The sequence below is a fragment of the Scatophagus argus genome, chromosome 7 (assembly GCF_020382885.2).
Source record: "Scatophagus argus isolate fScaArg1 chromosome 7, fScaArg1.pri, whole genome shotgun sequence".
In the NCBI taxonomy this organism is placed as follows: domain Eukaryota; kingdom Metazoa; phylum Chordata; class Actinopteri; family Scatophagidae; genus Scatophagus; species Scatophagus argus.
Genome location: NC_058499.1, coordinates 6,969,538 through 6,997,291, shown reverse-complemented (window position 1 = coordinate 6,997,291; position 27,754 = coordinate 6,969,538). Strand labels below are relative to the sequence as shown.

Genomic DNA, 27,754 nt, shown 5'->3' with positions numbered 1-27,754 from the left:
AGCTTTCCGCATAAAGACTGCACGATAAAAAAAATATATAATACAATTCTTAAAACCTTTTCTACACAGAAAGAAATTGAACATCTGATTATCTCCTGTGCCAGTGCTCCACAGAGGGGCTTAATTCTCGGAGAGAGGTCTACCGCACTGCATTGTGGGAACAATATTCAGTGAAGCATGAGTGAGCTTGCAGACCTTCGGGGTTTGGCAAGTGAGCTTTAAGGCGTACCTATGACAGCGTAACCCATCATTTTCTTCCCCTTTTTGCTCTCTATCTGCATTTCATTAGTCCCTGTTACTCCACAGCACAGAAATTTGTCCCAGGGCTAAGTTGTACAATATACAATACCCACACGAGTCCCATCTCACCTTTCCCAATTTCCATGTTTTATTCTCTAAAAGAAGAAATAAGCCCCCGCAGTCACTGGCAGTATCCTATCATTCCCATCCCTCCATACACCCACCCACACCCCACACCCCACACTCCACACTCCACACTCCTCCACTCAGTGGGTTAGAGATCAGTCACTTTGTTTTCCAAGGCGGCTGCTATCTGCTGGAGCCGCAGGGTCAGCTGTTTACTCTGGGCTGCTGGGTCCTCGTCGAGGGATGTGATGATCTGAAAGAAGGGTGGAAGGCAAGAAGGACAGCAGAGGGCAAAGAAGGAAAGTCGGAAAAGCGAAGACACAAGGACAGGGGAGGCGGACGGAGAATGGGCACAGGACAAAGAGGAAGAAAAAGGGCGGAGAATGGGAGGAGAGGATGGTGTTATTTGACATCAACAGTCACGTCATAAAAGCTGTTATTGTTTGTGAGCCCCACTTAGGGGAGACAGACAGCCCCATTTGTTTATCCAACTTGTTCATTAGGTTTTGTTTATCCCCTTTTCGTGACCTCAAGTGGCAATGCACAATGGACGCTTAAAAATCAATTCCCAGAGCAATTTTCCAATTCACATCTCACAGAAATGCTTTCAATTAAAATTTCATACAATCACTCTTCTGGCATATCAAGAGTGAACAGAGAAAAAAAGCAATAATATAGTGGGCAGTAGTGCATTCAGTGGAATAGTCTCCTTTGGGTGCGATAGGAAAAAGAAGGGCCTCTTACCCCATCATAGTATTTGCTGGCGTACTGGTAAAGCTGATGGAGAGCCACTTGTGTGTTCAGTTTGTCCGTGTGAGACTGGGGAACATAAAGAACAATTTAAAGGTTAAAGAGAAAATGTAACTAAAGCATAAAAGTGCAGAGAGTTGAATGAGTGATCTGCAGTACTTCTTGTTTCCAGGTCAAAAACTAACTCAGTTTGAAAAGGCAAATAGGCATGCAATTATTATTAACCATCATTGAAAATAAAATCCTGTCCTGGACATCATTTATAGTCAGCGTTTCTGTTCAGCGATAGCCATCAAATGCATTAAATCACCTCCGTGTGCATGAAGGATTCACAAGAAAGACATACACTATGTGATCCAGTGATCCACTTTCCTACATCAGTAATAAAAGCTTTATTAAGTCGGTGCTCACGCAAACTGAAGCCCCGGATACTCAGAATCTCCAACTCCAGCTAGTACAAATTAAACAAAAGCAACTAGATAAATCTCCTCCATTATTAATGGCTGACGTGCCCTTGAGCAAGGTACCTAATCCACTAACTGCACCGCGAGTGCCTGCCAAGGCAGCCCACTGCTCTTGCGTGTGTGTGTGTTCATTGCATGTAATTTGCTGGGTGTAGCATGTGTGTTCAACCATGGATGGGTTAAAACGGAGAGGAAAAATTCAGTGTACTGTATGTAAAAAAATATACTGCCAATAAATTAGATTCTTCCTCTCTTCTTCGTCTTCTCTTCTGACCGACCACAGCAGTCAAGTTTTCATCCAAATTAAGCACAAATTTTAACTGAAAATCCAGAGAATCAGTCAAAGAAATTGCAAATGAACATGCTTTTTCATCCACTACTGGTAATTCCTACTGAATTATTAGGAGTTGGTTCGCTGAGACAAACAATTGGTGGAGTTAATTCTCCAGTCGAGTGCCATTAAACCACTGTGGAAGAAATGTGGGCAAAAACACATAATTAAAAGAGCTCCGCGCAGAACCGATGCTTTGTCTCCTGCTATGTTTTTTGCCTCTTCAGTGCAGGAGAGGCTTCAGTGGACATTCAAGTCACATGCTTCATGTACGTCTTTACCAAGGCTGCTTGCACTGCACTTTGTCATATTTAGCTTTAATCGACAGGCCGGCATTTCCACCTCAACCGAAAACACTTTTTGTGTATTTCAATTTTTTCGCCAAATATCTATCACTCTTTAATGCACACATTGAAAATGCACAGAAATACATGCAATAAACTGTTAAATGAAGGTTTGCAGGCAACAGGCTGAACACCTGCATCTCCAAATGCGGTAACCAAACCCTGTTTGTGTGCCCTGCCGCTTCAGGTACTCGTGTTGATAAGAAAAGGCAGATTGCTGACAGACTCCTTTATTCACTGTAAGCACACAATCTAGTTGCTTTTCTGTTGTATTTCTAAAGAAGCAGCTGCTCAGAGACTCTTTGCTTGTTTCAAACCTTGCTTGCTGTTACCACGGTAACCGCTGGTGTTGCAAAAAATAATTTTAAAAAAAAGCCACAAAGAGTGAAATTTTTAAGGATCATAACTTTAATAGCAGAGAAGAAAGAAAAATGACAGCTGTGTTTCTCACCCTTGACACTTCTGCCAGATGAGTGTTCATGTCCTGGTCACTGACGGGGACCATCTGTCTGATGCCCTTGTAGTAACTGCAGACACGCACAGCACACAAACACACACACACGCGTGAGACAAGAGGCGGTAATCACTGTATTACGTACTTGTTATTAACAAATCTTTAACATGAATTATGTTAAACTAAGATCAAAGGAATACTGGATACTGCTGGACTTACTCATCCACCATCTTCTTATAGGTGGAGATCTCCTTTGCATAGAGTAGTTTGTTACTTGGCGAGTCCTAGAGACGAAAAAGTGGACATAACAATGAAAACTATGGCACTTCAGACTGATCGACCTTTGACATTCCTCTTCTCACTCGTCTTTTAATTCTCATGTAATCCACGTTGTTCTAATCTTCATCTTCTCTCTTGTTCTTTCATACCTCCTCCTCCTCTTGTTTCCACTCACCCGGCTGAGTTTGTGCTCGCTCTTGGTGCAGGCGTCCATGAAGGTCTGGGCGATGACAGAGAGCGACGCGTCCACCACTTCAGACACGTGGACATCGAAGATGAAGTGGGGATTCTTGAGGATGTTCACCCAAAACCGCAGAGGAAGGCTGCACGGGGGGAAAAGGCAAGAGAGTGGTCAGTCATTCACAGTTGGTATTATTAGTACTGCTTTTGAATTGGGTTGACGGAGGCGGGGGGGGGGGGGGGTCCTCAACAATCATATCACATCTATGAATTCATTGTCGAATTCATTCGTCCAAGGGTCATTTCATGTGTGAGAGCACTTGCCTGAGGGGTTATTTGAGTGCAGTACACAATAATAACAGAGACGGGGAGAAGCTTTTGTTGCAGATGTCAATTTATTCAGAGCAGTACCTGAGACTGTCACTTCATATTACTGTTTCATATGATACTGACCTCTCTGAAAATCATTCCTGCTCAAAGAAAATGACACTAAAAAGAGAAAAAAATAACCTGTTTCTCCATAACAAAAGATGCCGAGCAACAGTCAATGATGCTTGTCTACTCTAACCAATAGTGATTAGAAATGCTTGAGTAACAGCAAAACTTTTGACCTTTCGAGTTCCCGTGCAGCCGAACAACCTAAAGCACCGATTATATACTGCAATGCTCGAGTACTCGCGCTAATTTCCCTTCTGAGGAGGAAAATGCACTCTCCAAACACTTCTTTCCAACCTCGTGTCAGCTTGCGAATTCAAAAGAAGAATACAGGGTTTTCCAAAAAAAAAAAACCAACCCAAAAAACCACCTTCTCCTCCCTGATCGGTGCAAATGCTCCGCCATGTGAGACACGAAATGCACACTGTGTAAAATTCATACCGGTTTGGCAATATCTCCGGGGAAGGCTGCAGCGAGAATACAATAGAAGCATAAAAATAGCAATGTTGCTATAATCACAGTATTAAATTAGCTTGGGACGTAATTACCATATTTGTTTGTTGTTGTGCCTCATACACACATTCATATTTAATACATGGCCCTCAGTTGATTTGATAAACAGAACGGGTGGATGCAGAACGTGGTGTGGAGTGTAGTAAGTAATTAAATCGCTCATCTCTTGTCCTTGTGTGGGTGCTCTCTCGCCAGCCTTACGTCAATCACTGGCATCTACATGCAACACATCGTCTTGTATGCCTGAGCCTTAGCCGACGTGACACTAATTTATGCACTTAAATGTCACATGGGAGCAGGGGGATTGCGAATGCAAACTAAGTGAGCTGAAATTGTGCATTTGCATTCAGCTCTTTCTTGGATAAGTAAGTTTTATTTCTTGGAGAGTTACTGTATCCTAAGCAGCAGGATTTGCGGTAGACTCAGACAGTCAGTGTGTGTCAGTATATTTACCCAAGTATTCCACTTAGGAGCAATTTGAAAATCTGATCTTGACTATTTCTATTTTATGTTACTTTGTCCTTCAACTGCACTACATTTCAGTGGATCAGTACATTTTACTCCACTACATATATTTGACAGATATAGTTCCTAGTTACTTTTCAGATTAAGGTTTTTCCATCACAAGGGATTGGATAAGCTTTCAAAAAGAGACAGAAAAGACATTCTCAAAGATTAAATCAGTTAGTCCCACTTTTGGGCTTGAGCACATGTATCTGAGTCCTTAGCAGCTCCACCAGAGAAACATTTCCTTCCTAAACTTCTCAGTTGGTTTCATTTAAATAACTGTTAGGAAGCCCAAAAAGGTTAAATTATCCATTATTTCAAAAGAAAAGTGGTAAGACCAGCTCCAAATTAAGATTCCTGACAATGACAAAGTGTGTGGGTGACACGCCATACACCCACCAATTCACAGACATGAAGGTAATTCTTACACTAAAGGAGAAAAGTGAGCACTTACACAGACTTGGCCCATTTGATGTAGATCACAGAAAGTAATTGGGTTTGGGGAAAGGATACGTAATTTGTTACAAGTACTGTGATATAAGATCTCTGTGAGTTGTATGGCATTTCATCTCTGAGGAAAGTGTAATGAGAAGTGACATATTTGGTTAAGCTACTGTTCATAGCAAGGGACAAAAAGCTTTTACGAGGAATTGGGCAAAGCCACGCACACACACACACACACACACAGAAGATGGACTGATGACTAATCATTGCTGAAGAAGTCATCTTGATGAAAAACTGACTCACAAACTGACATTATTATTAACCTGTCATGTGCCTTAAGTTTTATATTTATATTTATTGACTTATCTTACTTGGTTTATTTTGCATGCCCTTAGTTTTTTTATATCCTATATGTTTATTATTTTTTTTTTACTTAATGTCCTACTACTGCAGAGTTATGTCATTTCAATCCTCTGTATGTGCTGCACATGTGGCAGAACTGACAATAAAGTTGACTTTGAGAAAAAAAAAATCATACAAGAGTCAAAATGGTGACACTAAAATGGAGCTAAAAATGGAAAATTGTGAAAGAAATTCTCCACACCATTTTTTTGTTATAGCCATTGTTTAACACTACAAATATTTTACCAATGAAGACTAAACAAATTACTGTAAATTTCTTTTTTTGCATCCAACCAATTATCTCACAACACCTCAGATCACTTCTTCGGCCACTGATCACATGAAATACGAATGAAACTTACAGTACATGCAGGTGTGTACTGCTTTTACCTATTAGTCTTCCAGATGTGGATGGTCTCCTCATCCACGTTGTTGTGTTTTAGCGCTTGCTCATCCAGGAAGTCAAAGAAATATTTGACAGCTGGTGGCACCACTGCCCCAGAGCACAGCACACTGCGGAAGAAGTCATCCACAAACTGCTGCAGTGTTCCCTGAAAGGGGCCACAAATAATGTGAGACAGGGCAGAGATGGAGAGCAGAGCCAGAGATATCAGAGCTCCGAGACAAAGCTGTTTGTACATGATGCAAGTGTAGATGTTCAGGCTTTCAGGCTGAGAGTAGTTTAGAATTTCCTGCACTGTTCAAACTCTGAAGCTTTAAAGTTGGCTTTTCAATTAAGAACCCCTCCAGGACAAACCAAAAAAAAAATGCTATTTGGCAGAGTCAGTAAAAGACGGATAAATACGATGTGTGATGGAGTGAAAGATCCTGTCGTTGTACCTTGACAGAAAGGAGTCGTGTCAGATAGATCTCTGTAATGGCTTTGGTCATCGACTTGTCCTTTATGCTTCCTCGTTTAGATTTGATCTCATCCAGTTCATCTGCCGGCCTCACCAAGTGAAACACCTTGTCATCTTCCAACAGAGCATTCCCTGTTGGGTGGGGAAAAAAACAACATTTTATACATTCTTCTCATAATTCTGCTCCTCATTTATTCACGCACATTCTCGCAGAACATATTCAGCTGATAAAAAAAACCCCCAAAAACCAAAAAAGAGAGCGTGTCAACTGAATTTGAATGCAGAGAAAATATTCAAGTAGGAATGCTAAACAATCAACTATTCTGAAATGCACATAAAAAGGCAGAAGATAAAAGTGCATATTATTTCAGCATAATCTTCAAGTGTGCTATAATACATAAAACAGCATGTATTAGCATGTTAAATTAGAGTGGGGATGTTGACAAAAGCCCCCGAGTAAAGAAACAAACGCTTTATATTCTCAAGTATACAACCTGATGTATGCTTGTTTGGGTCGAGCAAGTGTGTGCACATGTGTACAGCATGTGTGCATTTAGAGACACGTACGCTCTTCGTGGTTTTCTTGGTTCTGGTCGTAGTTCTGCTGAGTGTGAGATACCCTGGACAAGACTAATGTGGCGTTATCTCGTACCTGGAACGCACATAAGAATCCTCTGTTAGACAGAAAACACATACAAGCGACAATGCACGCTTGCTTCACACACCTTGACTTTAGTGACCGAGGTCAGCAGGCTCTTTTTATTGCCTCAGAACTAATTCACAATCAATGTGACTGAGTGCGGAGCAACAGTGGGTCTTTATAGGGGTATTTACAGGCCATTTTCTTTGGTGTAAACCCTTTATTGACCCCACAAATACCGTGATTAGCACTTCTTTGTCACGGCCAGTGAATCTGAGCAGCATGGCCGTCCTCTAAGAACTAGTGCAAGACATCGACGGTTAGGATGAAAGGACTACCTATGAAAGAAGGGGATTTAAGTGGCCAAAAAGCAGGACAAGTAGGGAATATTTGTGAGTGACCTTTATTTTCCGAGGATCAATAGTGTGCCAAGAAGATTTAGTGGCTTTCTGTCACCACTGAAAGCTGAGAAGACAAGAGCAAAGTAAGACCAGGCACCTGTATTGCCTGGTGATGAGAAAATAAAAATTATTGACATACTGCTAAACTGATGAAGGCAAACAGTGCAGGAAAATGGCTATACAGTGTTCTCTTGGGTGCTTAATTTATGGACACAAAAGCTTTACTTTTGTACAAATTTTCCATCTTACCCACGTTCACTCAAGATACAAGAGCGCTAAATCAACCCACACTTACTGATTTTTTAAATTAATTAGGGCACTGGTAACAGGTTGTGTCCAAGAATAACTTTAGTTTCAGCTCTGTGTTTGATCCACACTGACTCCTGGAGACAAATATCGGACTCTTCAACTGCTAAATTCCCCACTACGTTCACCTGGGATGCACTAACTGTGACTGGCTGCTGTTTGATGCTGGGCAGGTAGAGTGCAGCGGTGTTTTATACCTTTTAATACAATGTTTTTTATGGGCCTATAAAGAGGCGCATACAGACTTGTCAAAAGCCTTAAAGGACCACTTCACCAACTTCAGTACTGTCTCTGTTATACATGTTGTGTTATACACCAACTTATACATCACACGCTGACCTTTATTTAGTTCATAAATATTTCTAGATTGCCTTGCAAACTTTTGTCACCTCGAGATAGGATTTTCAGCCACACATTCAATTAAAAAAAAATAAAATCAATTAAAATAATAAAAAAAGGTTTTAATTTCTAAACTTTTTTGGTCTAATTTCAGTTGCACTGATTTCAGGTTCTAGCTCTGGCAATGATGCCTCCCAACAAGATATACACTATATAGACAAAAGTGTTGGGTCACTTGACCATTACAGCAACAAGGATTTTAATAACACCACATTCTAAATACATAGAAAGCTTGGCAGCTATAACAGCTTTCACTCTTCTAGAAAGGCTTTCCACTAGATTTTGGAGTGTTTCTGTGGGAATTTTCATGCAGTAGAGCATTTGTGAGGTCAGGCACTGATGGAGGAAAAGGCCACAGTCTCCGTTCCAGTTCATCCCAAAGATGTTGGATGGGGTTGAGGTCAGGACTCTGAGTGGGCTTCTTCCACACCAAACTCATCCAACCATGTCTTTATGGAGCTTTGCTTTGTGCACTGGGACACAGTCATGCTGCGATAGAAAAGGGCCTTCCCCAAACTGTTGCCACAAAGCTGGAAGCATAGCATTGTCCAAACTGTGTTGGTTTGCTGAAGCGTTAAGATTTCTCTTCACTGGAACCGGACCCTGAAAAACAGCCTCATAAAGAGGTTTGTCTGGATACTTTTGTCCATATAGACTATTTAGTATCACCATGTATATGGGTATGTCGTATTATTAGGAATTCTATAAATGTATTTTTGAAGTTAAGGAATGATTTGACTTTGGCTTTCTTTTCATTTTTCCCAAAATGCAAATTAACAGCATAGACTCTTTTAATCAATGTTGGCATGTTGTTAACACTATGCAATTCAAATATATACACACACATTTACATATGTCTGCACACTGACTTGATTTGTGGTGTGTGACACAAGTGAAGCATTTAACAGTTTTGTGGTAATAAGATCACAAAAGTATCAGCCTTGGTGTCTGCTGATCTGTAAATGTACAGCATTCATAGACTGCATACAAATGACTGTGACTGGAATGGTGTGAAAAGAGGCAACCCCATTCACGTCAACACGCCCACATACAGCTATTTACTTCCCCTCTGCCTCCTCACATCCAATGTTATTTGCAGTCTTCCTTTTAACACTTTCATACACGTACAGGTTCATTTGTTTTGTCAGTACTCACGTTGTAGTGTGCCAGAGTGTTGATGCGTTTCCACCTGCCCTCTTTCTGGGAAGTCAAGTCCAAATCTGACAAAATCTGCCCTGTTGAGCCTGGGCGCCACTCTGTGTTGAAGGCCGGAACAGGAAGTCAGTCAAGGTGGATTGCAGTGTCACCATACACTCAGCATTTTATGTTTTTGAGGTTGTTTTTTCCAATATCGACTGCATTTATTTCTATTAGCCTGTTGCATAATAATGTGGTCTTAAATAAACTGAGCTACCCATCCTGCTGTCCGCTCAGATCTCTATCCTAAGATTTAGTGACACACTTAATTTGGAGAGAAAATGTGACAGATCAGTATTTTCTGAATAATTGACAACTAATTCTAAAGTGAGAATTGTCACCCAACATTTTAATGTACAACCATCAAACCACTGCAGACCTGAGCTCAACACCATCTGCATCATATAAATTATTTGCAAGCACCACCAAATAATCAGAGAGTTATCTTTCTGATTCACCATGAAAGAGGATGGATTGCTGCTTATCTAAAATGTATAAAGGAATGAGATCTACTGCATGTGTGGGAACAAAAAGTGGCTTTGATGTTGGAAAATGTCTACAGAGATTTAGCTTTTCAAGTTAGTCCCCAAGGTTTCCGACTACAGTAGCAAGTAAAACTTTGTTCAGGGAAGAAGGCTTTCTTTATGCTGCTGACACTGAATAAGCTTTTTTTTCCACAAACAGAGACAGAGGCAGAGAGAGACCGATTTCCAAATAATCTATTGAATCACATTAAAACAAAATAAATTATCATTTGCTTATTTAGGATAAATGTATTCCGATTTAATTAAAAATGCATTTCAGTCAGAACAGAAATAATTTCCCCATTTTGACATCCTCTCTGCTCCCTGTGACCTTTACATTATTCATCATTATTAGATGTTTTGTGCTCCCTTTCAGGTGGCCCTCATTCACTCACCCAGCGTGACGCTGTCGACCTTGGGCCGCTGGGAGTACGGCAGGTTCCTGTACACCTGCTCTATGATCTTCTCCTTCACCTGTGAGATGGTGTCACAGTTCAACACCTTGACGTACGTCACATCTGGACCCTCGTTCTGCACCAGCACTTGCAGGGTCTGACGAGCACACACAGAAAACAGCACATTTAGCCCACGTGGTGATAGCATGTGTGCACCTACGCACACAAATGAGAAATATGCAGAAATGTTCAACCATGGCCAGAGCACCCAGCCAGCCACCCACCAGCCAGCCACCCATCTGCACATTCTGTCGGGATGCTGTTGTCATGGTAACCGGGCTGTCTGAAAGCACACACGTGCTCTGCGTTGACACCTGAGACAAGTCCTGCCACCTTGGCCAGCTAATGACCAAGGCTCAGTGAGAGCAAACCCTGACCCACCTCGACTCCCACACTCTGTCAGGAATAGCAAACTGACCAATCAGATTCAAGCGGGGCGAACCACAACAGCAACCCTCACAAGGCCGGTCTGCATTTCAGGTGAATGGGACAAGCACGCTGTGAATGAAAGCCAACAGGAAACACCGCGTCTGCCTGTGAGATCTAACTCATTGAGTTTTTTTTTCTCCCTCTGTAATTCAATCACAGTAGGCGATCCATCATGGCGGGAGACGTGTAATTCAGGCTAATTTGATAATTGTCCTCGACAACGCCATTACCCGTGGGTCTTTTTATTTGTGCTGACGTTAACCGAAAACAGCTGTGTTCACATTAGCTTCCATTATTGAAACACGATACCAAAGCGAGAAGCACAGGCTTTTCACGACTAACAAAAAGCTGCCCAAATGGATACAGAGCAGGTGCAGGTTGGAGGGCTGAGGTGGGTTTGTGGAGGCAGCTTGTACTCTATACTTGTACCGACTTGTAGTACTTTCAGCGAAGCCGTGCATTTGCGCTGCTATATTGGAATGTGTCGCCTGTGTCCTTTCTGAGCCGAGAACATTGACACTGAAAATGGATGTCACACAAAAGCGGGCAGTCGCCAGTGGGGTTTTTTGGAGGCTACCATGGCAACTGCACTGTGTGTGTGTGTGTGTGTGTGTGTGTGTGTGTGTGTGTGTGTGTGTGTTTGCGTTTGTGTTGCTCAGCAGGCACAAAACACCATGCAATCTCAAAGCAGTGTGTGTGCAGTTTTTCAGACACTGAATTTCTGAGTTTGCATGTCTGAGTGTTTGTGTGTGGGTACGTTGTTTGTTTGTGTGTGTGTGTGTGTGTGTGTGTCTATGCGCCCATCTCACCAGGACGGAGTACTCTACATCGTCGCCCAACAAGCCTGTGTCATTGAGGGTGTACTTGGCTTTCTTCACTCTGGCGTCCACAGGCCCTTTCTCGATCTGGTGCTTGATGGCTCGGAACAGTTTGTACAAGGGTTCGCCTGCAGAGTCCTAATACAGACGCACACACACACACACAGAGGCACACAAAGCCATTTAGGAGTTGTCTGAGATGTTGTTGAAAAGCTAATTGTTGTGTTGTTAGCAGTTTAGAAGACAGATGAAGGCACATATCAATACTGAGCACTAATGAAAGAAATCTAGGAATCCATGAGTCCATAGCCCCCCGCGACCCGGACGGACCGGGATAAGCCGAAGAAGATGAGACAAGACGAGATGAGTCCATAGTTTAATGCATGCATGTCATTATACACATTTTCTGTATTAGCAATTTAGCAGATAAAGTATAAAAGACAAATTACTATTTAATGAATTAGCCAATTTGAAAAAAAGAAAGATGCACTAAGCCTACCTTTGATTTGACCTAATGAAAATGATCGCATATTAAATTTAATACATTTTAAATGACCCAAAATGTTACCTTCAAAAACTGGTAAAGGCAGATAGACATCCAGTTACACAGCATCCTTTCCACCACTGTCTCTGACCTGGAAAAACACATTCGGTTTTTTAATATCACTGCAAAAATAACATAAAGTACTAATGCTGTATGTTATGTCTGTTAGTGGGACAGACATAACACTTAAAATACTACATTTTTAAATAAAATTTAATTTATTTAAATTTTATTCAAATTTAACATTTTAAAATTAAATTAACATTTCTACTCGGCCAGGAGGTCGCTGATGTTTATGTCTGTGCACGGTGTTTCAGAATTAGAGTTCCTTTATTTATCTCCAAGGGGAAGATATATTTCCTCTTGGGAGAAATAAGTTGAATAAAGTTGAAAGACAAGTAACACTTGCTATATACCTTTTTCATAGTGTCCTTCTGAAAAATGTGAAGCACTACTGTCTTAAAACAATGCATCTACAAAATGTCAACCAGGGAAACTTCTGCACAGCTTGACAGCGTCAGAATACTTTAATTCAAAGCTCATGTCAGTGGTCACTTGATAGATCGCTCTTCCCGATGTCAGATATCCACTGGTGGCACCCGTTGTTAGCTGCTAGCATGCCTAATTAGATATCTTGTATATGGTGGGGGGGGCTATGTTGGCACAATGGCCTAATCAGCATAATGAGCCTCTCCATTGGGGGATAATTAAGATGTGTACTTGCATAACAGCCAGTCACAGCGTGCCGAGGCACAGCAGACAGTTCAGATCACACAACCCCCCTCCTAGCTGGAATGAGGGACTGTACTGTCAAACAAGTGGGTCCTACTGAGGGACCCCAGGCAGTCATCAATTGATTATTTGACCTTGACATGATCATTATGGTGAAGGAGAAGATAAAGAACAAAGGCCGCTAAAATTGGAGATTCTTTTAAATCGGCTGTTTACTTCCAATTAGTCTGCAGAATGTTTACAGACCCTAATACAGGAGGGATAGGATGTTGCCAAGGGTAAACCATTAGGCAATTAATATTAAACAATATAAAATAAAACACCCACAGATTTTGGCAAGTTCCTAAAAATATCAGTTCATTTAACAATAATGAGATGAGAATGAGAATAATAAAGAGACAATATGAGTTATAATTTCAAGCCAATCAAGCCATTACTTTTTCAATAATTGCTGTAACCTAAAAACTGATCTCCCTCTTGGTGAAGAAGAGAATAATTAAAATAGAATGTGGGTCAGATTAGATGTTGGCTGCAGGAGTGCAGAAGATTTACAGTTCAGCTGTTGTTTGAGCAGGAACTTTCTACAATAAAACAACAGGTCCAACATTAGAATGAATGTCCTTTCTTTTATTCTCAAAAAATCATCCCAGCACAGAATTATATCTCTAAATGACTTTTGGAAAGAAAATATATTTTGTCTTACGTTATCAAAAACATTCTGAATCAGATTTTTAGTCTACGCCACATTGGTCAACAGCTATAGGATAAGAGGATGAAGAAGATGATGAATGGAAAATGTGCAAGAAGAATCATCCAGCACTTTGTGCTTGGAATCAAGGGAGGCAAAAAAAAACAGAAGGAGAAACAGAAGGAAGAGGACTGGCATAGATCAAGCAGCAGTCTGGCTCTCGATAGTGGACTACAATAGCGAGCACAAAACTCAGCAGAACACATGGCAACAGAATGAAACAGTCCACTGCAACTTGACGAGAATCCCAGTCCTCCTAAATGTTAATAATAGTGCTGTCAGGGTTTAGACATGGACTGAGTCTGATTACAGGGCTGAGAAAACCAGACATTTAACGATCGCAGGGTAAATGTTGCTAAACAAGTCAACAACAGCAGTGCTGAAGTCAGTGTGCTAACATGCTCACAGTGGCTATGCCAATATTTGCTAATGAGCACTAAACACAATCAGTATCAGTAAATTTTCAGTATGAGTTGTAAAGTTAAGGGATCACCAAAGTCATGTCTGTGTAAAATTCCATTACAGTGCATTTAAACATGTAGATATTTTTGAGAAATTTTATTCAGAACCAAAAATTTCAAACTCATGGCGGTGCCAGAGAAAAAGTCAGGGCTCACTGAAGTCATTGGTGTTTATGCACTTAGAACCATTAATGTCTTAATGTATTTAAGTGCATGAGTGAAAACGTGGACAGGTTGGCAGTGGTAAATGAAAAGTCAGAGGATCACCAAAGTCACTAGCATTAATCCGACGGGAATTGTAAATGTCTGTAAAAAATTTCACAGAAATCCATCTAACAGTTGTTGAGATATTTCAGTCCGGACCAAAGTAGCTGACCCAACAACAAACCAACACTGACCCAGAAATACTCTGCTAGTGTGACTAAAAAGCACCCAAATTATGCAGTTGCCATAATGTCTTCTTAGATATCACGCTTGGAACTAGTGATTGACATATCTAATTGCACTATTGCATATACTAAGCAGCGGCACAGAGTTTCTCCTCACTCACCTGCGCAGCATGAGTTTAGGGTTCTTGCTGTGGACGTATTCCTCCATCAGCTCCAGCAGCAGCGTTCTCATAATGTCGGTGTAGTATTCAAGTTTCCCGTGCAGAGCCACTGTCAGCAGGGAGGCAAAGTACACCTTGGCCCTGGCGTTGAAGTCATGACTGCGCTCTAGGGTTCGGATAAACTACAAACACAGCAGCACACGAACAAAGAAACAGGTGAACAACAAGCTAAATAAACCATCCCGATAAGCCTGCACATGCACAAACAAATCCTACATAATATGCTTTTTAAGGATCAAAAGACTAATGCTAGTCAAAACAATAATTATCAAGGTAAATTCAATTCACTGCTGTAAAATATTGAGGCTTAGGGGAGATACTAATTAGCGGAAGAGGAATCACCCACACATTAGCAGTTAACACCTCACAGGCCGTTTCTGTGGCAGCAATATTGGATTATTAGGAATCTTCACACGTCTCCCTCTGCTACGAATTTCTGCTTCTCACTTCCAAATACTGTACTCCACTAACTTAAACATTACAAAGTCCTTAAGTCAAGAGAAGACAGCCTAAATTTAGAGTGGATATAAAGGGCCTCAGTACACTGACTCTGATTATGGCAGATTTTAAAGCTAACAGAGATGAAGGGGAAAGTGTGCTCCATCTGTGATGTGAGAGGTAAATTCACACTTGTGATTTTCTTACTTGAAAGTCTTCCTAAGCAACTAAGGAGAGCGATGGTGTGAACCAAAAGCAACATTGAAGATATTCTCCAGCATTTTAGGACCATTTTACACACCTTTACAACGCTGCAGTAAACCCTGAGTATGTGTACAACCACAGCTGACTATTCAGTGATACAGGTGCAGTGTAATTACATTAATTAGGAAGGTCTTGGAGTTCAGGAGGTTGGAGAACTGATTGAGTGCCTGAGTCACGGTGGCCCGTCGCGCCTCTGGGATGTCCAGCTTTCCTGTGATCATGACATCGTTGGCCCCATCTTTAGAGGGCAGGAAGAAGACACGGTCTGTGTAAGTTTTGTAGTCCAGGAAAGGGATCCGTCCCTCGCTCAGATCATTGGTGTGGTCCTCCATCTCGATCATTAAGTCTGCGAGAAACAAAGACAGAAACAAGAAAAATTGTATTTTTTTCCCTTTAAAAGAGCAGCTTTTGTCATTTGAGAGCTGCTCATATGTCTCAATCATTATGTTTCGAGAGGCAGAGAAGGAAGATTGTAGCCAGGAAAATTATTCAGCTGAAAAAGATTGTTTTTTTATTACGGTTACTGCAAAACTGCTTCTCCTAATGATGATAACATGATGTTAAGCAGGAGAATTTATTTAATTCGCTGCTGCACAATACATCACAGAAAAGTATTCGGAGCTATGAAGCACTTCATTACTTTATAGCTTTTTGGAAACATGGATCCTCTGTGGGGCATCAGCAATATTGCTGAGTTTTAGCAGCTGCACTCTTAGTACCTGTGAATTCTTTCTTGCAACGGTCCCGTACGCTCTCCTCCAGATTCTCAAGCTGATGTTTCACCTTCTCGTACTCCCTCTCTGCCTGTTGACTCTTCCTCCTGAACAGAGACCGCAAACACAAAAGGTGTGTCATGAAAGGAAAGAATTAATGGTCTAACTGCAATTCAGAGAAGATGTGCAATTTTATCCACAGCGAGTTTCACAAAAACATCCTAACACAGTGCCGCTATTACTCGACGTTGGCTTTGTTGTTCCTGTGTTTTAAAATATTCAGCAGAAAACGAGCACGTTCAATGAATGCACGCCTGCCGGGAATAGACATATCAACTGAAAATCTTTTTTGCAAAACCTGTAGATCACACACAGTGGAAACGAGGAGGATAAGCTATTTAACCATATTGATATAAGAACGATAAGTTAGTAAAATGATCCCTACAAAACATTATGCTCCGCACAGGCAATGCTGTGTATAGGACATGAAGTATCTTATTACATAAATTCACTATATGTACATACATACAATTACAGATATTTGTTAAGTCAAAACATTGGACTATAACAGGTTATGATTACTAGATTGGCTTGAAGGAAAAGTCATTATCAATCAAAGCATTGTTAATATGCTGGGAAAACACTATTTCCCTCCCTAGTATAAAGCCTGACACAAACATACTTCTCCAACCCAGCAGACTACAGTGTTTATTTATCAGTTGCAGCAGCTTATTAAGCTACTAGACTATTAAGCCAGCCCTCCAGCAATTCTAATCAACAAGGCTCCGGTGGACTGAAAACCTTATCTGAAGTAACATTATGTTATGAAGGATCATCACTAGGTTACAGTCTATAGATATAACACAGGAAACCCACCAGGCTCATTATGTTTTTATTTGGCTGTTTGGAGTTGTGATTCTGTTCCTGTGGATCAAAACTGTAGCACACATTTTGTACTGCTGGTTTAAATGATCTAAAAACACTCCAAAATGTTAAAGACCTTCGTACAACAAAGCAAAAGCCCAAAACAGTTTAAGAAATTGAATCTTGAGCTACCAGTGCACTAACAAACAAGTGAAATGCATAAAATAGAAGTATTCAGCATTGGGGTGACATCACAAAGGATCCCAACATTAACCTGAGGGTTTACAAGATTAATAAAACACAAAATGTTTCTGTTGTAGCAAGTTGTTTTTTTAAATGAAGCAGTTTTAATCAATTACATTTTTTGTGGGACTTTACTTCATTCTAACCACAATTGACTATTTCTGATAGTAGAGACCCTGGGACCTCTTTAAACACTCCTGTTTGGCATGAATTTATCAGCATTATACTTCATGCCTTCTCTTTACATTATAAAATGTAATCAAAATGTTCAATTTAACCTATATGCTCTAGAAGCAATCTTGTATCGTTCATCTGTGATAAACGTTAAAGGCACTTATATGCAAACCTACTCCACCCCAATACCAGAATAGGTCTATCTGGATTTTCTGTTATTTGAGTTTTACTATAGTTTGTTCATTAACTGTCAAGCAGGGAGTTTCACCTTTAATTAACTAATTGACCCCAATCAAAAGTAACATCTCCTTCCTCAAATCTGCAAGCCCAACTTTTGGTGCTGTGGTACTTCTCCACACACTAGGTTTTAATAAGGTCAAAAGGGGAAAAAAGGGTATTTCAAGAAAAGCACTTAATAAGCCTAAACTGCAGCAATAGTAATTACAGAGTGTGATGTATCTGAACTTTTTTTTTTCCAAAAGTTCAGATACTTTCTACAGATGCAATAAGAAGCAGCTGCGATGAGATTAGCATGACACTAACCCGAAAAAGCCTAACTCACCTGTAGCAGTAGACAGAGATGGCGATGATGAGCACCATGGGCACGATGACAGCAGGGATGATGATGTACAGTGACAAATCATTCTTCTTCTCGTATTGCACCGAGCCGACCACCCACTCCCCTTTCCCAAACTTGATCTGTGGACAAACACAGAAAGGGAATTATATTATGAGCACAAGCTCTCAACATTTTATTCAGGTAGGTCTCAATGGTTAAAAACTTGACAGCACTGAGGAGGAAACGGGGATGAAGGATAATCTACATAATTGCCCACAGTTCTGCAAAAGCAGCTGCAGGACCTTACTTTTTTTTTTTAAAGTGCTGGGGCTACGTGCAAGTTGGTGGGCTGACATTATCTGAACAAATGTATAAAAGTATTGAGTTTAATACTTTCTAATCAAGCTTCTTCTGTGGAGGTATTCTATACTTCTGATAGTCTGGTGGTGTCATTTCTTTATGTAGCACACAGCCACAGAAATTAAACAATAGCTCACTTAGAGGAATTACCCAAAGGAGAGGTTAGACTGTTAATCACAATTGTGGTCCGGCTATAATTAAATGTAATTATAAGGGCCTGTAGCTACATGAAACTTGTTCAACCAGTGAATAAAACAGGGTCACAAGATGTATGGCGGACAAGCCTAGAAAAGTAGAAGCAAAAATTCATCATGTATGCATGCTCTGATCTGCAAGTCTATGTGTGTGTGTCTGCAGTGGATTTAATTTAAGTGCAAATTTGATACACTTTACATGCCATTTTATACATTTATCTGACAACTTTATTCACTAGCTCCTTTAAAAGTAAGATTTTTTCACCCAAAACAAATGCAGAGCATGTGAAATATATATATTTGTATATTCTTAACAGATTAAAAAATATACACAAATAGAGTTGACTCAATTAATGAGCAAATACTTTGATAATTGTTAAAGTCATCTATCCATCCATTTTCTATACCGCTTATCCGTCAGGGTCGCGGGGGAGCTGGAGCCTATCACAGCTGACTACGGGCGAGAGGCGAGGTTCACCCTGGACTGGTCGCCAGTCAATTGCAGGGCCAACAGACAAAGACAGACAACCACACACTCTCACACTCACACCTAGGGCCTGTTAAAGTCATTGTTCATGTAATAATATTTCATGGGTCAAGCCTCTCAAAAGTGAAGAATTCTGAATAATTTGATGTTTATTCATTTTTAATAATTTTGACATTTTGACTATTGATTGGATAACTGTGAGAGCATTTCTGACAATTTTCTTAATTCTAACACATTACTAAATGAGTAATAATAAAAAATGTATGCTAAAATAACACTCATGGGGGACATTTTCGCCTATACTTTTACTACTTCAAATGCACTTTCCTAATTACGGCTTTACAGTTAGAAGTAAAGTACTGGACTTCAACATATAATGGAGTATTTTTCCAGTGTGGAGCAGGATTTTATGGCTTCCTCTGCAACTATCTGCCTGTCTTCGTCCTACTGACCGTTAAATCCAGCAGCTCGGGTCGGGTGTCTCTTCGATGCCGTCTGGAGCGAGCGCGAGGCGGGGTGGAAGGTGGGTCCAGAAACAGCTTGTCATCCTGAAGCGTGTTGACCAAACAGGAAACGTCGCCCACGAAGGCTTGAGCCTCTTTGGCCGTCATAGCTTTGGAGAATCCCCGACCCTGCAGGGGAAGATCATCTGTAAGTGTTGTGACTGAACTACATGGCAGAGAAATTAATTACTGCATTTATACACCATCGAGCAAACACATCATAGGAAGAGTATTAAGAACATTATCATAAATGTTTTCATTAGTAATGGGTGGAAGGTTTATAACAGCTCTTTACTGCTCCACGATGTGTGAGTGCCTAAGGTAATTAGAAAGATTAAGATTATATTCGGCGTGAACACAATTCTCAGTAAACTCTCTTCTTACTTCTTCTTACTAAAAGACGCTGTAAGCAAAGATCCAGTCAGTCCTTTAGTCCTGCCATGGCAATATTCACTTTCATACACTTCTGCAGCATATTTCTATGTCTACAGACAGGCTTTCAATTATTCTAATGCAGTCTGGAATAGAAGAAATCAGCTTGAGTAAACCAGCCTTCTTGAGTTATTGAAAAAGACTTTTTCTTGCAGATGCCTTTCCTGACTAATTTATCTAAAGTGGTTGCTGCCAAAACTTTAACAGGGGAAAGCTGTGGAACCTCAAAATTGACCCAAAGACATAATAAGCAAAGACAAATCAACAGCTGAATGGATTATGGTAACTGATTAGTTATTTGAAGAATATTTGAATATGGCACATCAATTTTTCAAGTAAAAAACATTCCTCAGTTAAACTGGGATGATTTGCTGTTTTTCTTTTGCTTATGTGACTGTAAAGTGAGCATCTTTTGAATCTTGAGCTTTCTTAAAGAAACTGTGATGTTTCACTATTTATTGACATTTTATAGACCAAATGATTTTATAATGAAATAATATAATAATATGCATAGTTAAATAATTAACATAAGCCGTAAAAAGAAATACAAGGGTTAGTGTTAGGAGAATTTAACATGCTGAGCCTCATTTATATACTTATTTAGCTGTCAGCGAGACAAGCTTTCCTCTACGCAACATCAGAAACAGATGGACTGTTTGTTTCAGTTTGTATTGGAGAATGTACTTTAAGTTTCTACTTGTATGTGTTCAAACCAAAATGAGATCCTTCATGCTTGGTTTGCACCCTCAAGTCTTTAACTGCTGATTTAAAGCAATGAATATTTAAAAAATAAAATAAGAATATTAAAACATAAATGACAATATACATCATTAACAACATTTTTTCATCCATTTATTAGAGTTGCTACAAGATGACCACATCACTGAACTAAAAGATTAAATGTGATCTTTTTATGTAATTTCTAAATGCAATTTATACAGGCTGCTAACACAGTGCTGTCACACTACAGCTGCAGAAGGACCTGAGCAGCCTGTACTCACAGTGACGATGATGATGCTGGCCTCAGTGATGACCTTCTTGATCATCTTATCGAAGATGGGGTCGGGGTGGTAGTCGAAGGGTTTCAGTTCCTTCACCCAGTTGTCCAGGTGGATGTACGTTCTGAAGTGCTGGTTCTGGGAATTGTTCACCGTCGGAGAGCGAAACTGGATGACTGTGTCGTTTTTCTCGTGGGCGTCCTGAATAAATTGGAGGAAGAGTAAAATATCACAACTGGTGTACAGCATGTTGACATGTAGCACACATGAAGTAAACAAAACAAGATCAAAAGGGGAATATAAAAGTATTCAACAGAGAAAATATGGAGAGATACAGTAGCCAACAGTGGGAGTTGAGGGCTTTTCTGTGATGAGGTGGTCAATTACTGTTTTCGTTGTGTGAGGGAAGGGTCTTTTGGGGTAGGGGGGAAAATGCCTGATTTGTTTGAGGGGGAAGGTAAAATTATGTGTCTCTTTTGAGCCATTCTATTAAAATCTCAACCTGTCATCGTAGAATAGCAGCCTCTGATTAATCCCAACTCACACTGAGTCATTCCTCCTCTGGCTTTGTTTGTTTGCCTTTGATTAACTGGACCGATGGAGATATTTCTGTCACTCTCTGATTGTTGCGATACAGGGCTGACAATACTGCATTTGACAGCTAAACCCTAAAATCCTACGCGCAGTGAAAGTTTTTAAAAAGCACATAACACAATAGGCGCAGGATACATCAGATAATGTTTTGAAAAAGTTACGAAGAGCTAACCTAAATTTTGAGAATGGTTGTATAATTAAAAGCCATTTAGCTCCAAATTAAATTTGCCGTGTTTAAGTCCTTTCAATCTTTCCCCACTCTTCTGAGCGTACATTGTTGGGTTGTAAAAGGAACAGTTCCACATTTTGGGAAATGATGGAGCGGATTCATATCACTCTGATATCTGTCCATTGAATATGAAGATAGCCCATCTTTTGACAAATGTTGGTAAATCTGCCTGCCAGCAACTCTAAGCCTCACTTAACTTAAATCACTGGAGCTACGGGTTTACAACGTTCCGAGTTAAATTGCCGAGGGTGGAGCTTTGTTGCATGCCATCCTCTCCCTCCTCCATTTCTTGTCAGCTTGCTGCTGGCTACTATAAAACAGCATGAAGAAAAACGTGCATGCGAATAAATAAATAAAAATAACAGTTGTAGAAGTGAGTATATTCAAACTAACTGACAAGCTTGTCTTATGTCAGTCAGGCCGGTTCAGTTGGTTCAGCTTCCTATGCAACCGGCACATCTAGAAGTTAGTATATGCCAAGTCTGCCAAACTCTTCATAAAAACTAATTTGTGTGGCGTGAACCATTTCAATCTAGTGATGGGTGTAAATCTACACTCTCAGAATTTTAGTTTGAAGTTACAAAGAACAGCTAGAGGAACTTAACAACAGCAACAAAAAAACCCAAAAACAAACAACAACAACAAAAAAAAAAAACCATGCCTGCTTTGAGACGTGAACCTGACCCAAAATGTAATCAAAAGGTTTTTACCAAGCCAGCAACGATAATGACTCCAAGAGAGGCTTATGAAGTTGACCAGCCAAGGCCTTTGAGATAACACTTTGCAACTGCTGCTAGCTTGAGGCAGCCACAAGCCCTTTCAAATCTCTCCTGTCCCTGGGTAGCAGGGACCAGGGACTTGGCCCGGAGTAAAGTGATGAAGAGCGCCACACTCACATAATCTGCTGCAACCTTAATGCCGGCATTAAATTTAGCCCTTTAAATGAAATGAACAAAATTGCTATTGCTTAACACCGGTACACTGGAGGGCAGGCATCGGCAGGGCTGTGTGGAACCCCTTTTAGTTCCCTGGCAGAGTCAATCTGACTTGATTAAGCTGGACAAGGAGCATATAATTTGGTGAGGGTGAAACAGTGGTGCCGCTATCTGTAATCCTACAGGTCTGAGAGACTTATGGGAAAAGAAGTGCGATGGCTTCTTGAATCTCACTGATCAGTGGAAGCACAGAGGAGTGGAGATGTGTGTGTGTGTGTGTGTGTACGCTTCGCAGAGATTGAATGAACCATCGCTTTAGTCATAGGCTCAGGAGATGTGGGGAGATCGATGGACTGTGCTGGTACCGAGGGGGGATAACAGATGGAAAAGTTGAAATTCTCTGAGACAAAGAATTGTAGGAAAGAGCCAGAGTGAGCAGAGCAAAAAAAATTCTGACTTTTAGAGGTGGCTAATCAACAGGGTGATAAATAAAGGGGACAGAAAAAGAATTTAAAAAACACACACACACCTCAAAAACTGTTGAGTTGTCTCCACGGACCATCATGACAGCGGACTGAATAAGGTCAAAGCCAGAGCCGGTCAACACAATGTTCCTCCCTCCACTGAAAAACACACATACAAACAACAACACAATAAAATGTATGAGTATAGATATCTCTCACTACACAAAGACAAGCTCATAGGGAGAGTTAGGGGAACACAGACACAGCACTTACATTACACCTGGGGTAATTTTCACTGGAGATGAAAACAAATTAGTTTAGCCTGCGAGGGGCCTATCTGTTGTCTGTTGTTCCAGTCTGTGTGGCTAATCACCCACGCCCTAGTGCTTTCAATTGCACAGAAAAAAGAAAGGTGCCGTCTAATGCATCCATTTTCAGTGATCATCAAGCAATTCTGTGCAACATCAAAGACTAGCATTTGTATCCCCTTCAGCCAATCACAAGTAACCACGGAAAATATTCTGCACACAAACACAGTCACACTCAGCAGGTCTTGAAGGACAAACCATACCTTTAAAAAACAAAGCAGGCCTTGGCATCAATAACCTCGACTAAGGTTTCAGACAGACAGGCATTTGCAGGGCACAGAACAAGGCAGGTGCCTTTCTTAGTGTTCAATTTTCCACAACAGTACTGCTCTACTGCTATTCGACCTTGTAATCAATGTCAGGTTAGCAGCTTTTTGCTTTCTTTTTTGCTTCTCTACTTTAAAAACGACAGTGTGAGGTATCTGAAGGGACATTTCTGTTTTTTTTTTTTTACATACACCATGTTCACAATCATACTGTAGCTAACATACTAAGATATGCTAATGAACAACAAACACAAAGTCCAAGTGGAGCTGATGGGAACATTGTTATTTTTGCAGGTATTTTGTCATAAAGTATTGGGCTAAATGAAATGCTGACCTGATGATGGCGCTTGCTGAATAGTCTGGGGATCATCAAAGTTATAAAATCAATCCAAGGAGAGCATTTTGGGTGCCAATTTTCATGACCTACCCAACAGTCTTTGGGCCTCAAGGTTGGTGTTAGAGGGAAAGTCAATGCATCACCATATTAGGATTCATCCCTTTAGCACCATGGAAATCTGTACCAAAGCTCATTGCAATCCATGCAGGAATAGTTGAAATATTTCAGTCTGGATCAAATTGGATCAAATTGGTGGACCGACTGACAATGCTATCCACAGAGACAAGGCACTGTTTTGGCTTAAAACATAAATAATTCAAGACACTTGTCTTTGCTTCCATCTGAGAGTACAAATAGAAAGCAGTCAGTTTAAAATAAATGAATCTGTTGTGGCAAACCTTCCTTCTCTACAGACAGGTCATATTCATGATAGCCAACAGTCAGAGTAGACACAGATGTGAGAATAACACACTTTCTTTCAACACTTCATCACACTTTGGGTTCAGGTAAAAGACTACTATACTGCTACTTTATACTGACCAGACAAAGCTTCCTTTTGGGAAGTGGTCCAGCACGATGGGATTATCCAAGAACTGGAAGGTATTTGTTGTGCTCGTTGCTGTATGCTTCCCATACTTCACTGTGACGATGAAAGGGTCAGAGGGCACCTTATCTGATCCATATTCTCCTGTCCTGCAGGTGATCTCTGCTCCAAAGTGTTCCCTGCCAAGACAAGGGCATAACTCAACACTGGCTGGCTGGAAAGTAGGGGAGGTTACACGAGGTCAGTGTGCAAGGAGAGCCAACATGGCAGCAGCCTGACAGCTTGTTAAATCTTGGCTTTGCTGTTTCTGTAGCTCGTTATTTTTCCGTTACTTCTGCCCAAAATGTCACCATGAGCTGGTTTTGACAGAACACTTGAGGCCACAGCAGTGAAGGCAAACGGTGATAGAAAACAAAATCCTGCTTATGACACCAAAGTTAAGGTCAATTCCATTTTCATTCAGGAAAAAAAAAATCAATTTACTGTCTTCAAAGTATGCATACTGTAGAATTAGCATAGAACACAATGTCTGAATAACAAGTAGCACTTATCAGCGTAAGAGGCTGAATTGAAGCAGAACTGGGCTTTGGCATGAATGACAATATTGAGAAGAGAAATCCTTACACAATGCAGGCCACGTTTCCAATGGTAACCTGGACATCTTCCTTACTGCCGGTGTCCAAAAATGTTCCAGAAATGGTAATGAGGGTGCCCCCTGCTTTAGGACCTTTAGTGGGTTTCACCAAGTCAGGAATCGGGTTCTGGTGTGGGAGGGGTCATGAGATACAGCAAGAATACATACTCATATTTCCTTTGCAAGGGCTTATGTGCACACAGAAGCTCCAACCCACAGGCAAACACTCGCTCGCACATTTCCTCTCACCCTCCTTGACCGCCCCCTCTATCAGAAACATTCTCACACACAGAGACATGCACACACACACACACACACACTCATACAAGCACCACATCTGCCTCAATTTGCTGAGCAAACAGTTAGGCGGAGCACTCCCCTGTGGGGAAGCTTTAGCGGGGCCAGAGATATGAAAAGCCAGTTAAATAGCTACGCTGCAGCCTGTTAAAGTATTAGAGAGAAAAAGGGGTCTACTGCACAGCATCTGGTTAAAGACGAATGCATACACATTCTGGCTTACTGCACAGTGCATTACCATTGTAATATGACAGCATCTAAGCGCCTCATTTACCAATATATTATGGTGCTGTATTTGTAAAATGACTTAAATGACGTGCCCTTGGTATGTTCTGATAAGGGGCTCTCTGCAGTCAGGAAATGGAATCATAATAGAGACCATAAAAACAACAAAATCAGCTAAAAGCTTTTGAATGTGTTTATTTTCTGGGTCAAAAGTTGGACACCTCCATACTGAAAGTGCAGCTGAGGAGAAAGAAATAAAGAGAGGAAGAGTGTGTGTGTGTGTGTGTGTGTGTGTGTGTGTGTGTGTGTGTAAGAGAGTGTTTTTACCCTGTAGGTGAAGCGCAAGGAGGAGGTTCCTTTCTTCCCCCCCTTCAACTCCACATCCACCTGGCCCCAGTGATGGGCTTCAGCGTCAATACGGCCAATCTCACACACAACGCTGGAGAGAATCACAGAAAAAAACTGTGAGCAATTATTTCAGACATGGGCTGCAACAAACAATTATTTTCATTGTGAATTTATCTACGGTTGACTTTCTCAAGTAATTGATCATTTGTTTATTTCTATAAAATGTCAAAACAATATGAGAACATGGAGGAAAACTCAAGATGAGGTCTTCAAATTGCTTGTATCATCCGATCAGCAGACCAAAACCCAAAGATACCTGGTGAACGATTACACAAGCAATTAACTGCCTCATCATTTCAGCTCTATTCAAGACCCGTATTCCAGGTTAATAATCAGCTTCAACAGGTTTGTGAAAGCGAAAATTGGTGAAAACTGCTTCTCTGACTTTAACAGTTTCTACGAATAAAAACTTGTGTCTGTGCTATTAAGTCTCGAGCTGGAGCATTGAAAACAAACAGAAGTTTGTCTAAAATATCCATTCAAATTAGACAATTCCAAATACTACAGATACTGGCAGTGGTGAAAATAACTGAAGTAATTAAAAATTGGTGGCCTATAGCATCTTAGAATTTTCCCACAATGCAGAGTCTGGAGTTAACATGGAAACATGTGATAACCCAAACATGTCCAAGTCTGCTGCAGTCCTCTGGGGAAAATGTGTTACTGATGAGAAAGAGGTCAGCATAAAATGTCAGGTGGACCACAAACAGCCAATTAACAGTGATGTGAATGAATGAAATATCATAATGGAAAACCTGTCAAAACTTGAGGCAAGTGAGATACAGCATTCAGTAGAGCATGCAGGAAAACTAACAACAAGATGAAGACCACAGCAGGCATGTTAGTGCCGAAAAGTGGATGATTTAAGGGTGAAACACATTCCATCTGGCCTCATAAATCCAGTTTTATGCCTCATCGTACAGATGGCAGGGCAGGAATTTGTTATAAACATGGACCACTCCTCCCAGCAGTCAACAGTTCTGTCGTGGCTACAATGTGGACGTCTTCCCTTTTAAAGACCGTTTGCATGAAGTGAGCACTTTTTTTAAAACACAGCTGTGACTGAAGTGCACTTGCAAAGCTTAAGTTTATTCCAGTGGGGATTTTATTTTTTTTGGCAACGCTCAGCTCATTAAAGCACCTCTGGGATGAGGAGGACTGAAGAGTGTGCAGCATTAACAGACCACTAAAAACTGCGACTAACATGTGACGCTATCAAATCAGTGTGATATAATTAAAGGGCTTCAGTGAATTCCTGTGTTGAAGAATTCGGGCTGCTTTGGTCACATAGAGCATTTAAAGGCTGACATTCAGTAGTAAACCCCAATGGTGGAAAGGAACTACCTGTACTTTGAGTTTTTCCTCTTACTTAAGACTTCTACTCCAATACATTTCACTCCACTGCATTTGTCTCACAGCTGTAGTCACTTTCAAGATTCAGATTCTATATTGAAATAACAATCTTACAATCACCACAAACTGTTGAAGATTAAACCAGTGGGCAATAGTTTAGGCAATAGTTAAACAAACTATAGATACTAAGTAAACTATAGATAACAAACTGTACATGTCAGAAAAAAACAGCTATAACAGTCTGTTTTTCTGTGGAACAAGGACTCTTACTTTAGATA

At 40.6% G+C, this 27,754-nt stretch overlaps 1 protein-coding gene across 1 annotated transcript in view; it reads right to left on the bottom strand.

The window, feature by feature from the left end:
- Positions 1-476: 476 nt before the first annotated feature.
- plxnb2b (plexin b2b) overlaps positions 477-27,754 on the bottom strand; it is a 112,324-nt gene continuing 85,046 nt past the window's right edge. The window contains exons 16-37 of the mRNA XM_046395454.1: positions 26,043-26,154; positions 25,184-25,320; positions 24,556-24,738; positions 23,110-23,203; positions 20,826-21,023; positions 19,342-19,521; positions 17,852-17,988; positions 16,015-16,115; positions 15,412-15,641; positions 14,534-14,715; positions 12,067-12,133; positions 11,490-11,636; positions 10,192-10,348; positions 9,231-9,331; positions 6,897-6,981; positions 6,310-6,461; positions 5,860-6,020; positions 3,164-3,311; positions 2,929-2,993; positions 2,707-2,782; positions 1,111-1,185; positions 477-619 (exon numbers count right to left, since the gene is read on the bottom strand). Coding sequence (XP_046251410.1) covers positions 515-619; positions 1,111-1,185; positions 2,707-2,782; positions 2,929-2,993; positions 3,164-3,311; positions 5,860-6,020; positions 6,310-6,461; positions 6,897-6,981; positions 9,231-9,331; positions 10,192-10,348; positions 11,490-11,636; positions 12,067-12,133; positions 14,534-14,715; positions 15,412-15,641; positions 16,015-16,115; positions 17,852-17,988; positions 19,342-19,521; positions 20,826-21,023; positions 23,110-23,203; positions 24,556-24,738; positions 25,184-25,320; positions 26,043-26,154 — 2,893 coding nt within the window. The 3' untranslated portion in view covers positions 477-514. The remainder of the gene's footprint in view (positions 620-1,110; positions 1,186-2,706; positions 2,783-2,928; positions 2,994-3,163; positions 3,312-5,859; positions 6,021-6,309; positions 6,462-6,896; positions 6,982-9,230; positions 9,332-10,191; positions 10,349-11,489; positions 11,637-12,066; positions 12,134-14,533; positions 14,716-15,411; positions 15,642-16,014; positions 16,116-17,851; positions 17,989-19,341; positions 19,522-20,825; positions 21,024-23,109; positions 23,204-24,555; positions 24,739-25,183; positions 25,321-26,042; positions 26,155-27,754) is intronic.